Source organism: Erigeron canadensis, chromosome 8 (genome assembly GCF_010389155.1).
Source record: "Erigeron canadensis isolate Cc75 chromosome 8, C_canadensis_v1, whole genome shotgun sequence".
Taxonomy (NCBI): domain Eukaryota; kingdom Viridiplantae; phylum Streptophyta; class Magnoliopsida; order Asterales; family Asteraceae; genus Erigeron; species Erigeron canadensis.
In genome coordinates this window covers 43,477,164-43,494,258 of record NC_057768.1, presented here as the reverse complement: position 1 = coordinate 43,494,258, position 17,095 = coordinate 43,477,164, and the positions used below count along the sequence as shown (strand labels likewise).

At 32.8% G+C, this 17,095-nt stretch overlaps 1 protein-coding gene across 1 annotated transcript; it reads left to right on the top strand.

Annotated features, from left to right (window-relative positions):
* The first annotated feature begins 513 nt into the window (after positions 1-513).
* On the top strand, positions 514-6,995 carry LOC122580242 (TIMELESS-interacting protein). The gene is made up of 5 exons (XM_043752519.1): positions 514-984; positions 3,003-3,125; positions 5,430-5,529; positions 5,993-6,105; positions 6,635-6,995. Exons 1-5 carry the CDS (start codon positions 664-666, stop codon positions 6,827-6,829), a joined length of 852 nt encoding a protein of 283 aa, XP_043608454.1. The 5' UTR covers positions 514-663; the 3' UTR covers positions 6,830-6,995.
* Positions 6,996-17,095: the final 10,100 nt, after the last annotated feature.

The following is a 17,095-nucleotide window of genomic DNA, read 5'->3' as shown; positions in this document are numbered from 1 at the left end:
TACAATTTTTGATATGTAAATGACCAATACACCTAGATCATATATTTACATCATTAATCTTTAAAATACATTCATTATCTACTTACATAGAAAAGTTTCATATGAGAACTAATTAAATTGGAAGAACTGTCTGTAATTTATAATTTGATGTTCATATGTTAATTGTATATGTGAACAAATTCATTCTTTATATGAACAGATCAAGTTGTACTAAAAAAAATATATTCTCATAAACCTTATCTCTATTTACATCAATTATCTAAGTACTTGTCGTTACGCCACCACCACGAACCCTCTAGAAGTTATGGGGCTTGAGTTGCTTGGCCAAAGACGGTCGTTTTGGTTGTCAGTTTTGTTGATGAAGATAAGACTGTCGACAATTTATTTTTTAATACTCTGCTCAGGAATTGGGTACGGTTATTGTTGATATTGTAGTTAGGATCAGCCCTTTACGGCTTTACCCCCTCGGCCCTCTCCTTTTGAAGTTAACAAAACTGAGATTTCGATGTATACATTTCAATATCCCGCCCATACATTTTCCCCCAATCCATATTCCCGCCAAAATCCCTCCATCACATTTCACAAATCTCCTAATCCCATTCTCAAATCACACGCACTCCCAAACCCAAGATCTAACAAATTCAAAACCCTAAGATCGGAGAAATGGAAACCAACGGTGGTGCAGCACCTACCGGGTGTTACAAGTGCGGCCGTCCGGGACACTGGTCACGTGACTGTCCATCAAACCCTAACCCTAACCCTAACAACGATACGTTTAGTAACAAACCTGCTGCAACTTCTCATCCTTTTAAATCAAGCGGCGGTACATCATTTTCATCTCAAAAGCAGCCAGTCGAAAAGCCGAAAAAGGTTCCGAAAACCAGACCTAAACTTACTCCTGACCTGCTTCTTTCCGATGACGGTCTCGGCTTCGTTCTTCGGCATTTTCCAAAGGCTTTCAAGTTCCGTGGCCGTGGTCACGAGGTAGCCATTTAACTTTTAATTTTCCATTTGATGTATCTACATGTTTAATTAAGTGCTTATAAGTCATCATTTTTTTTTTTAATATTGAGTGTGAATTATGCTTCTACATGTGATATATAATTTTTGTTGTTTGCCTCTTTTTATAGGTATAAATGAAGACACTTATGTAGAATGGGTCTAATAGTTTCTTTCTTACTGTTATATATATGTTTACATGCTTACGCAATTAGACCCTTACTCTCGTATATGCTCAGGATAGGCCTTTATTTTTACACACTTCATATATATGCTATTATGCATTTATAAGCACTTATATACTTTATACCCCCATATATGCTATTTTTTAAAATTTTTTTTTTTTTTAATTGTCATACACTATCTGTCTTCTTATATCCTTACACATATTTAGACACTTGTTTCTTATTATATACTCTTGCTAAAGGTCTTTCTCGAAGCAATTTTTCAACTCATAAATAGAGGTATGATTGTCTCGCCCGAGCAAATTTTCTACCCATAGATGATTAAGTAATCAGGGGGTCCAAGACTCTAAAGCAATTACAATGTAAAAAATATATAACAAAAGTTAGCAATCTCAGGGGGTGCCCTACTAAGTTCTGCCCCTGAACCCGCATGTGACGAGATTGGGTATTGTTGTTCAGTCATCTATAGTTTTTGACAGTGGTTGACAACCAATGACATTCGTTGAGGGATGTGGTGTAGGGGAAGTGTGTGGGGGGATGAAAGGGCGATAACGTTCATATTGGGCGGGGATGGGAAGGTGATTTGACACATTGTTATTGGAGCTTCCTAATCTAAAAGGTGTGTGAGATAGATGTAAGTGGGAGATGTTATATATCACACACATATACATATACTCTGTATATCTAAGGGTTTGAGTATATATGTATATATATAGTGAGAGAGGATAAAGGATGGTACTGTTTGCCAGCGGGGCGTACACTCTTTAACAGATTGTTGAGTCTGTTTGATTTTTGAACATTATCTTCCACGTATTGCTCTTTAGGCATGAGGTGTGGGCTTTTTAGCGCTGACCCTAATCAACGTTTTATGCAAGTTCATAAAAGGAGATAAAGTAATGATGTCTTGTTGATCTATCTTCTAACTAGGAGCTTAGTTTATGATTGAAAAAGGTTAACATGAAGTTTGAACTTTTAAGTCTAAATAAGTTATTATATCCCATTAATCAGATACTAGACACAAGTATGATTAAGTTTAGGGATAAGTGGTACATCCTGAATTAAGGCATGATAATAGCAAACTTCTCTTGGTGTACTATTTTCTGTTGTGTTATGATTTTCTCATGCTTACTCTGCAATCTTGCACTAGCGTGAATTGTGGTTTCCTCATACATGGACATTTTAATAATGTGCTATGGACTAGTATGAAAACACATGCTTCTTATACTTAATTGAACTTGTATTGCTTAAGTTGCGTATCCAGTGACACATGGTATTGTTTTTTAAAACATGTCCCATTTTGTTGATTCAACTTCGTGACCATTTATGAAACCATAAAAGTTGGCATGCTAAAATTCTAATATTACCAATAAAATATGGGTAATACCTGTTTTTTTTTCCTGAACCGATTGAAACGTATTACCGATCTATTAATCTGAAGTTCATGGTTAAATTTTATGGCACACGACCTTTAAATGGATGTTGAACACTAATGCTTATACATGATTTATATTGATTTATGATTTTATTTCATCCACAGGTCAATCTTTAATGTAGTAAACATACTTCATTAATTATCCTTCCAAAAAGTACACAAAGAATACCAGTAGCCCCTCCATCCTAAAAATTTGTATATCACAGTATCCATTCTGCAATTTATGTAAACCTAATACCTTGATTTTGGCATGCAGTAAAATTCTAGCAACTAGGATAGTAGGATATAACATGGAGTTTTTGTGGTGGTTATCAGTTGTGTTGCTGAACATACTGGTTCTATAGTTATAAAAAGTGTTAACTTTCAACTGCATGAAAAATATGCAGACAAGTGATCTGGGGCATTTACTAAGCTTGTATTCAGAATGGCACTCACATCTGATTCCCTACTACTCGTTCAACCAGTTTGTTCACAAGGTAGAACAAGTTGGCGGCTCAAAACGTGTCAAGGTAAAACATATTTTCCCATGTTTATATCATTAGTTTTATAAAATACAACATATGATTGGTTGTTATCAGTTGTATATACTATATGCTATTATCAGGAGTATGAAAGATGATGATTCTTATTGTCATTATAAAACCTAATTCTGAATGCTCCTATCAAGTTAAATAGATATCTGGTATAAATTCAGTTTGGGTTGGTTTGGTCGGGTATGTGTGGCACAATGTGTAAATGAAAATGAAGATGAATTTTAATTGTTCTAGGTTGCTATCTTGATATGGATTCATTTTAACTAAAAAATCTAAGATTGTTGAATCTGAAGTCATATTGAAGGAACAAACCAATGTGTGTTGGAGTTTATAAATATTGATCATGTGGTTAATTTTTAACGTAATTATTTAAGTCAATCTATTCTCTTGAATTGCATAAATCACTTAATTAAACATTAAAAAAAAAGCCATGCTCTGAGCTTAAGTGAATTGAGTTACTTATTCCTACATTTATTAGCCTAGTTAAGTAGTTATGTTAGTTAACCTTATCTCTAGGGATTATTTACTTCGTCAGTGATACCATTTTTTATTTAGCTTGATTACCAGTTTTTCTTATACATTATGGGATTTAAGTTTTTAGGTCAAATTATGTCGTTAAAAATGCGAATGTCCTGTAAATTTTCTTTAGTTCCATCTTGATCTTTCTTTATTGACCTAGAATACATCTCATCTGTGTTTTTTTGAATCTTTAGTAGTTAATGTTGAAAGTTTTAGAGCATTGAAAATTTTTAATAGCTGCCGAATGTTGAAAGTTTTATTGAAGTAGCAAACATATCATAACTCTGATCACATTTGTCATAACATTGGTTCAATAACCTAAGTTGAATGCCCTATAAAGATTGGCAAATTTTTTTTTTCGTAAGGCAAGTATCCATACATATTTAGGATTTGCTCATCATGGGAGTAAAACCACATATTTTTGCAAGGTTTTTTTTACGTTAAGTTTAATACGTCAAGTCTCATTCCATATGCTAAACTCACACTACTAAAACCTACAGTCAGAGGTACAAGCAGCAAGCAACATGAAGTTTTGACATTTCTTTTTGGTACACATTATTTTTTATGCAATTCTCAATAAAATACTAATATGCTGCAAAAAGAGAGAATAACTTAAGGGTAACTGAGAACAACTTAACTTTAATTTAACTGCTGTTATTGCTAAGAACTGTCATTGGCAGGTAATGTGTTGTTGAAGTTTTATAATGTTGATTGAATGTTAGTGATCTGCACTTCTAATGTTGATTGAATGTCCTTTGTTTCATGATGCCGTCTTTAATATCAATTGTTCATAGAATGTTGTTGTTGGATAATAAGATGACGAGGTTAATGGAAATAGCTTAAGGGTAACCAAGGATAGCTTAATTTTAATTTAACTGCTGTTATTGTTAAGAACTGTTATTGGTCGGTAATGTGTTAGTTATTTACACTGCTAATGTTGATTGAATGTCCTTTGTTTCATGACGCCATTTTCAATGTCAAGTGTTGATAGAATGTTGTTGGTCGCTAATAATCTGACAAGGTTAATAGGAATTTACACAGCATATGATAATTGAATATAATTTGTCAACTGAGGTTAGGAATAATGTCTGCCGATCTATCTTTAGTTAGAGTTGGAACATGTTTATAAGCCAATCTAAACTCATATTGGTGATGCTTCACTAAGTTCAGTATCTGTACTTTTGAACAGTTTAAGGTGAAATGTGAAATACTTCACTATTGTATTATTGTCGTCTCTTTAATGGTTTTTCTTTTTCTTTTGAATTTGTTTGCAAATCATGTATGTTGCTCACTTGAAGGCACCGAGGAGCCTTTGAATCTTTTATGCGTCTTTAATAATTATAGTTTTGTTTATCAATTATTCAGAACTATAGAAAAACTTTGATAAAAGATTAACAGCCATTGATACTTGAAGCGCTGTATAAATCTTGACAAATTTGGATATGCTTGAAGTTCAAGTTCAATACATTGGGTTATGCATATGTTGCATAACTGTAGTAATTAAGGAAATTAGTTAATGTAGGACATAAAACATTCTTTTTGTTTTTTGAAAAGAAAATATATTGTGAATACACATAAAACACTTGATGTAACAGTTGTTGTACCATGATTCTGGTCATCAGCATATTTACTTGACAGCACTAGTCCACTACATATCAATAACAAGGAAAATATTGCATCTGTTATGGTTTATGTAATTGTAATTTGGTATTTTGCAAAACTGGTATTTACGTTCATATTGAAACAACTGGCTTAAAACAGCTATGCATAAATGATCTTAGAGAAAAAGTTGCAAATGGGGGAGACCCAACCGAGCTACTTCAAACACCCCAGCCACATGAAAACACAAATCATGAACAAGGTACTTTCCTACTAGTTCCCTAACAGCTCTCATAAGAATCTAATCTATGCATGATTCTTGCTTTATTTAATTAATTTTTTTTGCTCAAGTGTACATTACACATTTGATAATTTTGCAGTTATGTTTAAGATTTCATTTATGAAATGCTGTCCAATAAAACTCCGATACGTCACACTCCTATTTTTATTTCTTGATGTCCTGCTTGATATGTACCTAAGGTACATTTATACTGCCAAATCTCTGCCATTCTGTGTGAAGCGATAGTCTTTCGGTATAACTTCACAAGTTAGTCTCTAGGTGCAGCATTATTTAAAAAGTCATAATGATGAAGCAAGAAACTACAATCTGGTCAACTAAAGATATAAGCCATTAGTTTTTTGCATTGTGGCGTCAGGCGTGTACTAGCCAAGCATAGGGACTTTAAACACTGATGTTCTTGTGCTACGCTGATGTAATTGTGCAGATGCTAACGACATAGAGGAACCGAACGTTCAACATGAAGATACCATGCCAAATAATGGCACAGATGATTTCCAACACAATATCTTTCAGGAAATCTATGAAAACATTACTGATGTAAGTATAGTTTCTGTTCTCACCATTATAGCTGAATACATAGTTGAGTTTATCAGCATCTGTCACTTGTATAGTTAAGATTTATGCTGAATTTCACTTCTATCATTAAAGAAGTTGCCAAATGGAGTTGCCTACTTTTCTGTTATTGTATAGAAAAGTTAGGGCTCACTTGTATCGATGACTTGATCAAATAGTCATGCCTTGACCAAATGTTGGCATTAGAGTTGCTTTCAAACCATTTATTTGTAAATTGGCTTGAAGTTCAAAGTTTACATAAATATGATAAGAACTGGATGTCTCAAAAGTTGCCCGAAGACCCGAAGAGAGATGCGTATAAATTATTACATTTTTTCTTGTAATTTTATTAACGTAAGTCCATATAACTGTATGAATATAACGTTATTTCTTTATGTGTACAATGTATAAACTCTGTCGAGTGTCAACGCTACCTGACAAGACTTGTACTAAAATCTATCTGTTTGACTTTTGGTCTAGCATGTCTGATTTGTTTATTTCTCAATGTTACTAGGAACCATCTAGACCATTGAATGATGAGGCTACCGTTGCTGATACTTCTACGCAAAAAGAATTGCCTAGTCAGACAACAAATTCTCACAATATTGAATTGTCGGAAGAACTAAAAGCCCGCATAGAAGCCAACAGATTAAAGGCACTGGAGAGAGCTGCTGCTCGTAAACGGGCTTCGGAAACTCAGCCATTGTAACTTTCCAATCGGTGTAATTGTGGTGCTTGTCGTTTTTCCATTTCTATATTGTTCTGTATCAGCTGTTAGTATCAAGATGTCACTTCATAATCATGAGAATATAAAGTTTTTACCCACCTATCCTTTGTTCGAACTTGACAAAAGAAATTGGTAATGTTTTTATGGATGTTGCAAACCGTGATTCTAAGAACTATATCAACATATAGTAAATCATTATATTCATCTTTCGGAGATTTGATTAACCACCCTCTGGAAGTACATCTGTAACTGGGTCTTCTGTTGATATGAACAACAGAACAAGCATCCATAATTTTCAGGCAAGTCAGATGCTTTTTAGATATAGTTACTTTGATCAGAGGATTCACTATGATTTCAATGATCTCATTTGTATTCTGTTCAAAGAAGGTTATATTTAGGTTAGTGTCATGGCTTTAGTTCTTGTCACATATGAAAGCTAAGATAAGTATATGATTTAGGAAACGCATTACATATGATTTTACTTACGAATTACGATTGAAACCAAACAACTATAACTTTTATTTTTCCCGTCAATTTCACGGTACTTAGGAGGTGTTTGTTATTGAGATTGCAAAACAGATTTTGCGTTTTCAAAATAGATTATGCGTTTTCAAAACTGCGTTTTGAAAAAGCAAGTAGGTACATGCTTCTTTAAAACTGCGTTTTCATAGCAGATAATCACTTTTTTACACAAACACTTTTTCAGATTATCTACAGGTATTCTCAAACACCCTCTTAATATTATACTAGTAATAATTACACTATACATTTATCAAGTAAAAAGCAACTGAAAGCCCAAGTATCAGATTAAAAAGGTTATACGATTTAAGCTCGGTCTTTTACTCTTTTTGAGGACATATAGTAGATTTAAAGCACAAATGTAAAATATATATATAAATTATATATTATATTATATTACTATAATTTTAGATATAAATACTAATGTTAGGCGATAATTTGCACCAGTTTCATCATTTCTACAAATCAACGATGACGTTGATTGTTTGGCAATAGATTGATCTTACTCAAACCACGTGATCAACAAATAAAATAGACAATGAAGGTTGTAGCAACTGGTTGTAGTCATCCTCGTTATACCGAGGGATGGTTCTACAATAGGGACAATGTATGCAAGTAGGCAACTGTCTCATTCTAATTTTGATACAATATAACTTTTTAAAGGTATATTCGTGATTTTGTTCTTAAAAAATACAAATAAACAGAAGATACATATAAATGTCATCATCGTTATCATACGTCTCTTTTTGGAAGTATGTTACTTATATTGGAAGCATTAGTTTTGAGATAAAATCCTCTATTGGTAATGTAAAATTCTTGAGTTAATTTGATTTTTAATAGAGTTGAAAAAAAAAAGTTGAAGAACATGTTTTATTTGTTTGGGTAAATGTATCATACATTGATAAATAGTATAGTTGTATGTGAAAATGTTATTTTCTTTTCAAATCTCTATACTAAATAAAAGACAATTGTCTTTTAAAAGTATTTTAAAAAAAATTGTGATGTGGCAAGTCTACCTTTTTTTTTAAAAAGGTCTTTATTTTAATTATGATGTCATAAATAATTTACAATAATTTTAATTAAAAATAGTTCACTAAATACTTATTTAAAGTTCCTAATCTTGTATTATAAACAAAGAATTTTTTTTATAACTATTATGTTATTAAATTTTTTTATAATTATTATATTTTTCAATTCATCATCTCCATATCGATTTATAATTAATAACAAAAATTACATGCATATTTTATAGTTTTATAAATTTAGTTAAAACGCCCGGGTTGAACCCGGGTTTGTTAACTAGTGTCACTAATATACTAGTTTAGAAACATTCAATTAACTCATTATTTCCTTATTCATCAAAAGTTATATTTAATGTATTCATTCAACCTAACAATTTTTATTTTTAAATGAATAATTAATTCATATTATCATATTTTAAGAAAGTAGACTTTATTAAATGCTTAATTAAATGCTTCTTAACTAGTATCACATGAGCACTAGTTAGCAAAATAGTAATTACAATAGTCAAGTGAAAATTTACGTAGAGCCTAAATTGTATATCATTTATTTCGATGAACTTATTTTATATTTTTTAATATGACATAACCCCCTCCGTCAACACATTCTCCAAAATTGCAAAGACCAAATTTCAAGTTTCCATAACTGGGACTCACACAAAATTATTTTAAGGGTCCATTTTTTCTAATTCTTATATGAGGATCAATTTTTTAAAAAAATATTTTTCTTCAAAGATGACTCTAATAAATATAATAAGAGAATTTTAAATTTGCTCCCTCACAAAAAAAAGTTCTGGCTCCGTCCTTGGTTATACCTCAAGTCACAGGCGCGTATTGGGGGTTAGAGTATGTGTATTATTTCACTATTATATAGTGAGGTGTCACTGTTCAAAGACAAAACAAATAAAATTTTAAATGAACATCTATATTTATTTGACATAGATCGTCGTTGTCTAAAATATATATGTCACTTGTGTAAGAACCTCAAAACCACAAATACAGATACTTATAAGACATAGGCTTTAATCTTATTTGCTATCAAGCTCAAGCTACATCTATGTGAAAATATTAAATGTATCCATGCTATTTAGTCTGTCGATCCATGTTGATCTTTCAAGACACATTCAACTTTAAATTTGAATCCAGCTTTGATATGACCCGGTTGCATCATCAATGAGCTCGAGCTTTGTTGTATTTGATTGTATCAAATAAGCGGCAACAATAAACGGATATATGGAAGAGGTTTTTTCTTTTGTGTTATCCAAAGATATATGACGAGTCTTTTTAACTCAGATGTACGTATCCATTCCACCACTCCGGTATTTTTGTGACCTTTTCCAATCATTTCTACAAACAATATCTTTTGAAAAGAACCGAATGTCTAACAATTAAGCCACCCAATAGCAGTTTTTTTTTTGAGTAGCTCATTTAATAGTAGTTAAGCAATAGTAATATAAACATGAATTGATTGTATCAAAAAGTTCTCTTGGTTTGAATGATGCTCAAAGATATAAAAAACAGTTAAACGAAGCCCAAAAAGCCAAAAAGCATCATATCCTAATCAATGGGAAGCCCGTGTACATGTGATAATGCGTGCAACGACATATTCAAAGCCAGGGCATTCAGTTTTGGCTTCTTTTCGCATGCCCTTTTCCCACACTTTATTGTCATTATCAATTAAATATTACTCTTCTTGCTGTTAAACAAAATATTTAATATCTAATATTATCTTATAAAACATTTTGATTCTTTTTTCAAATCCCAATTAAGTAATTGAACTATCTAATTTATCATTCTTTTTTATTTATTAATTTAAACATCTCTACATAATATACCTATAACACCCTTAAATCTCAAGCATTCATTTTTTCCTCTCTTCAAATCTTAACCGTTTATTTTTTCTCTCTCCTCCACTGATTTATTCACTAATTTATTTCTCTAATTCATTCAAAAAAATTTTATTTCAAAAACTGTATATCGATAAGTTATAAAAATTATATGGGTGTTTTTAAAATTTCATGATCTTTCATTAGAGATATCATTCGATATTTTTAAATCCAATTGTAGAGCCCGTACGGTTAAGACATTTGACTATCATACTCTATGACTTGACCTATCACCCCCACCATGTCACCGCCACAACGCGTGGATACTATCTCTTGTAAAAATCAAACTTATTTCATAAATATATTTATATTTCATAAATCTTGAAGTCATAATTTAAATGGTTTAATAAATCTTGAAGTCATAATTTAAATGGTTTAATGCTAAAAAAGAGTAATTAATTAAACTTATTTCTTAAGAGTAAAGTTTTTCCTTTCACGTAAAAAGGGTAAAAAAATTATATTTTCATCTTCTTTCAAAGTAAGGCCATGTATATGCAGTAAGGATGAACAAAAGACCCGAAAACTCGTGCTCGACCCGGAACTGGTCTGAACCGACATGCCCGAAACCTAATGGGCCGGGTCACAGGTCATGTTTTTAGTGCATTCGCGGATCACGGGTTGGACGATTCGGGTCGAGCCGGGTCAGGTGAAGTCAAAAACCGAAAAAATGTGAAGGGAACCCGTGACCTACCTGAGAACCGCCCAAACCCGACCCGAAATGAACCAATCCGAACCTTCATGGGTCGGTTCGCGGTTCCATTTTTAATGCTCTTGCGGGTCGCGGGTGATCTTGGTTCGGGCCGGATCAGGTCGGGTTTCGACCTGTGCACATCCCTAATATGCAGACGTAAAATTTAATGAACCATGTCACGATTATCAATAAATCTAAAAACGTAAATATAGATTGAACTCTTAATCTTCTTTTTTTTTTATACTAAATTCAGTCTTAGTAGTCATATTATCTTTTTGATACATGTGGATTGTACATAGTTAATACGGAGTAAAGTCTACATCTATAAATGCATAGGGTTAACTTGAATGAAAAACAAAAGCACTCATTTTAGCCTTTTAGGTGGAGAAAAAGTATAGTGTAGATTGGGTGAACTATAGTATACTGTAATCAATATTTGTCACCTTTTTGTATTTGTATATGGTGGTGTTGATCGCTTGTAATCACAAAGATCTGTGAATATATAGTTAATATAAAAAAAAAGTTGAAGAAAAAATAGTTTACAGCAATGGCACTAATCTATTAATGACTTTTTATTATTTCCCCATCATCAAAACAAATTTTTTTTTTATTGATCATTTCATACTACCAATTTATAATATTAAATTAAGAATGTTAGATAAAGTCATATTAATATGATGTAGTTATAGTGAGTATCTTTTAAAAAAAGTGTCAACCTTTTGATGAAAAAAACTATCTTTCCCCATGGTAAAAAAACTTTTTAATGACTTATTAGTATAAAAAACCTTTTGACCAACCTACCATTATAGATGCTCTTAACAGAGAAAAATTAAATTAAATACCCTTTCTTAGGAGTAAATCTATTATTCTTTACTTATCATAGAAGATCTAAATCCATATACAATAATGAAGTGAAGTTATATTTCAAGAATTCTTTTTTTTTTGAACATTAAAAACGAGACTTTTATTGATATGTAATCTAGCAAGTGGCTAGAAGATACATACAAGGTTTGTAAAATAGGAGATTTCATAAGCTAAAACCGAAAACTACTCAATTGGGTCCATGAAATATCAACTATTGATGGGGACCTTTTGCAAAGCCATTGGAAACTAGTTCCTTTCAACTCTTTTACCGCGAAGCGGAGTGAAGGAGATTTATTCTGGAAGATGCAATCGTTTCTAGTTCTCCATACTACCCATCAATAAGCTAAGATGATAAGTTGAAATATTAGTCGCTTCCTTGGGTTGTTATCACATGTGTTGTGGAAGTCCATGAGTTCTCGAATGTTTTGGGGCTACTGATCAGGAATATGGCTCCATAAGGATAGGATGGTCCACAGTGAATCAGCGAAAGGGCATTGGAGGAACAAATGATCCGCTGTTTCTTCGCGAATATTAGATAACGAACAGGTGGTAGATGCTACAGGAATGTTTCTGTTGGTGAGTTGATCCAAGGTGGCGACACGATTCATTTCAAGTCGCCAGCCAAGGATGTTAACTTTTAATGGTGCCAGTTTATTCCAAGGGAAAGCCCACTGATTTGGGCCTAAGGCTGCATTTTGTAATCTATATCGCATTGATTTGACTGTAAACCCATGGGATGTATCCAGATTGCAACGCCATGAGTCTTCACAGCTCAATAACCTGGTAGATTGAATTTGGGACAACATGAGTTCTAGCTGCTGAAGTTCTAAAGGTGAAGAAGGAGGTCTGATCCATGCCCATGCCCATTCCCATAAAGAAAAACGTCCATTACCAGTGCATCGATCCTTAACCAGACAACTTTTATGTTTTTCTAACTTGTATAGCTCCGGGAAAGATGCTGAAAAGGGAGTGACGCCAGACCAGGTGTCGATCCAGAAACGGATAGAACTGTTGTTGCCAAGTGTACCTGTAAGCACACTATCCAAAGCAAGATCAAACCGGGTTAAGTGGGAGCTTAAACCCGCAATGGATTTTCAAGCTCCCACTACATTAGAACTGCACGGAAAGAAAGAGCAATTCCTCGAAGTGGCGTGAATGACTGTAATGACTTGACATCAAAGACTTTGTGGCTCTTTACGAAATCTCCACCACCATTTGGACAAGAGGGAAAGGTTTTTAAATTCTAAACTGCCCAACCCAAGCCCGCCCGCATTCACAAGAGCAATAACCCTATTCCAAGAAACCCACGAAAATTTCCTGTTGGAAGAAGACCCGCCCCCCCCAAAAAAGACCTTCGAATTGACTCAAGTTTAGTTAAGAAGCTTATCGGGGCCTTATACAGGGAGAAAAAATATGAGGGAAGGTTGTCAAGCACCGCATGGATTAAGGTAATACGATCGGCAATGGAGAGGGTAAAGGCTTTCCATTATGAAATTCGGTTTTCGAATTCGTTTATAACTGGGATCCAGTTTTTAACGAGATTCATGTTGGCACCCACAGTTATGCCCAGGTAGGTGATAGGAAATTGTCCTGATTTGCACATTAGCGTGGCGCACGATGAGTTGCAAACCTCAGGTGTGAGATTTATGCCGAAGAAGTGAGATTTGTGATGACTGATCTTGAGCCCAGAGACAAGGTAAAAACAACTTAGAATTCTCGAGATATTCTTGAGATGAGATGGAGACCACTTACCAATGATAATGGCATCGTTTGTGTAAAGTAAGTGATGAATGTTGGGACCATGGTTCGGTAATTTGATACTCAAAATCAGTCCAAGGGTTGAGGCACGTTGCATGATGTTTGAGAATGCCTCCATTGCAATTATGAAAAGGAATGGTGACAAAGGGTCGCCCTGTGGCACCCCCTTTCACAATTAAACTCCTGAGTAGGACAACCATTGATTAGGATAAAAGACCTGGTAAATGAGAGAATCCCACGTATCCAAAGAAGCCATCTAGGTGGGAAGCCCATCTGATCTATTATGGAAATTAGAAAATCCCAATTCAATGAGTCAAAGGCTTTTTCGATGTCTATTTTTAAACAAAAGGTTTCTTGTTTGTTCCTCTTCAACCAGGATATAACTTCATTAAGCATTAGTGGACCATATATGATGTTTCTGTCGCTTAAGTAGGCCGACTGGGAGGGTGATATAATCTTAGGCTAAATCTTCTTGAGACGGTTTGCTAAGACTTTGGAGATGATCTTCTTGATGCATCCAATCAAAGTAATCGGACGATAGTCTAAAAGTGATTTCACATAAGCTTTCTTTGGAATTAAGGTTATGTAGGATGACCCACATCCAGGACTAAGGTTTCCGGTTGAAAATCATGATAAAATTTCAATTTTCATGTTATACATATATAATTATGCATCTTCATACATAAATAAAAAAATTCCAGAGGTTCAAATAATAACACAAGTAAAAATAAAAGTTAAAAACATCTAAAAAAACATCTATTGATATGTAACATATAAATAGCTTCGAGTATTCATATATATAAACGAGTTCAATTACATTGTTTTGTCCTTGGTCATCAAAAGTTTTATTATACAATTTCATGGTCCATAATTTTACATTTTTAATATCTACACCAAACTGTTATTGAAAATAGAAAGTAGGTTTGGATATATGTATAGTTGGATCATTGGTCTTTGGGTTAACTGGTTCCATTTCTATAAATTTTCATGCATTTATTGGTGTGATATTAGATAGATCAATAGTCTTATATCTGAATTTAGTTTTCAGCATACCTTGTTAAAACATCAAACATGGGAGTTTCAAAATTATTTTTTTCTAAGAGATAGATGGATAGTAAAGTTAAGTTGGATGGAAGTAGGAAAACAAATACGAGTAGTAATGTCAGAGTGACAACTGGCATGACATGTTGGCCACATCATTAGAACGTGAACCCAACTCTATATATGCTGCCCCTCCCTTCCAAAATCCAATGGGAGATAGACATTTATATCATTTGTTTTTATTAATTTATTAAAGTTATGCATGAATTACTTGTATTGTATGTTATAAAGTTTGTACAGTTTAATAAATTTATCAAAATGTTTGATACGGATATCAATTCCCAAATCCAAACCTTCACTTTCTATTTTTTTCTTCTAATAATTCAATTAAACAAAGTTAAGAACTATATATAAATAAACTATAAACTTAAACTATCTGTTAATAAATCCTTAGTCCATAGAGAGTTAGAGGACATTTAAAATGATTTCTTTTACTACACTAATTTATAATATACAAGAAGGGAAAGCCAATACATATAAAATCAAAAGACTAGCTAGCCAACCACTCGCAATTTACTAGTATCACATTATTGTGAACAATTCATACCTAAGATGGCCCTAATGTTGAATACCTTTATTAATTAATTCCTTACAAATATAACTTTAAACAATGTTTGGTGCTTTCTAGCACGTGTGCACCCATACATATACAAGAGTTTAAGTTGAATTAAATATCTATCTGAAATCTCAACTAAGTTTGAAACAACCTATCGTTTTTGAGACCTAATATGAATTTCATACGTGATGGAATGCGACAGCACTCTCAAAATGCCGAAACGTTATGGTCACTAACATTTTCAAAACATTAGAAGGGCATGCTACAAATTTCGAGCATTTTTTCTTTATATAAATGTGTTTTTTTTTAAGGTACCGATTACTTGCAAATATGAGAAGATTTAGCTTATATAGTTTTTTTTTAAAAGATTTAGTCATTTGCTGACTGAACTGCCACTCAACAGGATATGCCCCTAAGAGGGGCCATTTACTAAAGTATCACTTCTCATGACTTGACCTAATCAAAACTAATGAATAGAGCCTGCTTAATAAACAAGTAGCACCAAATGTAGATCTTTAGACATGAGTTATGTGTCATAATACCGTTATAGACGGTATAAGAGAGATGTTGAGATATAAACAATCTTACTCATACATAAGGTAGAGAATATACTTTCGAATTCTAACTAAGTTAAAAAAATGACTTTTGGCCTTGCAAAGAGTAAGGATTGGAGCCTTAACCTATGTATTTGATCCAAGTTTTTTTTTTTTTTTTAAGTTTCGGTAGAGCTTATGAAATGATAAGTTAATTAAAGCTCTGATACATCCTTACAAGTTACACGACAAATACACCCAAAATATGTGATAGGCTTGCATATTTGTAAGTTGCATTTACATTGTAATATATGCGATAATAATTGTGATCATTACCATGCATATATGCTTGCATTTGTGACCATCCAATGCCATGTGTTTCTAAGGTAACCAAGTGTGATCGATAATGCTAAATTTCTTGATGTTTTATATATGTAGAATAATTTAGATCGACTTTGGGTCCAATATAAGTACATTATCTGCCATTCATATCTATATGAAACTTTTAGGACAAACTACGACCAAATGGTCCCTCCCATACTTGACAATGTGACGTGACTTTGACCACACAGATGAACATATTAATATAACCGACATTAAAATAATGCAAGTGAATTACTCAAAATTATTACAGGGACCAAAACAAGAAGAAAAAGAAAAAGAAAAACTTAGAAACACATGGCCATTGGATGGTCACAACTCATACATCTGTTGGTACCTTATTATTCTTCGTATTTTTTTTTTGTTATTTTTACATCATGTGTAATCCAAGTTGCTTTTCAGTTGTTAACTGACAAATAAGTATTAAAGCAAGTACAAATGTCCATAACTACTTTCAAGAAATATTCTGTATATATGCGCTAAAGTATATATGGGTCGATCTGTATAGAAAGTAGAGGGAAGGGAGACATACCCCTGGTTATATTACATGTGTTTCTTTTAGCAACAATTATATATTTCTATCATTCTATGAAAAGAGCGAGCCCTTTCAAAAAGATAAATGAGAAATAGAACATTTTGAGTCAAACTACATTTGTTAAAACTTAAAAAGAAAAAGGGGTCAAAGTAGTCAAACTACATTTGTTAAAACTTAAAAGCCATAAAAAAGTTACAAATAACTTCACTAGTAAAGTTCGGTAGATGCCAACCCTTTAATTAGAATCAAAAGTGAAGATTTGAAAGTCATATTTGAATTTTGACTCTTAGTTTTAATCTAAATGTCAAGGATCTCAATTTTACTTGTAAGATTGATTTTAATTTTAGAAAATCTTTATCTATAAAACCATTAAAGGATCGTGTAACTCTCAAGTCCATTATGAGT

What these genes read in the sequence shown, in the direction of transcription:
- LOC122580242 (XM_043752519.1), top strand. Translation starts at nt 664, where the DNA reads ATGGAAACCAACGGTGGTGCAGCACCTACCGGGTGTTACAAGTGCGGC. An exon ending in AAACACAAATCATGAACAAG is followed by an intron (nt 5,530 to 5,992) that starts GTACTTTCCTAC and finishes GTAATTGTGCAG; the next exon opens with ATGCTAACGACATAGAGGAA. An exon ending in TCTATGAAAACATTACTGAT is followed by an intron (nt 6,106 to 6,634) that starts GTAAGTATAGTT and finishes CAATGTTACTAG; the next exon opens with GAACCATCTAGACCATTGAA.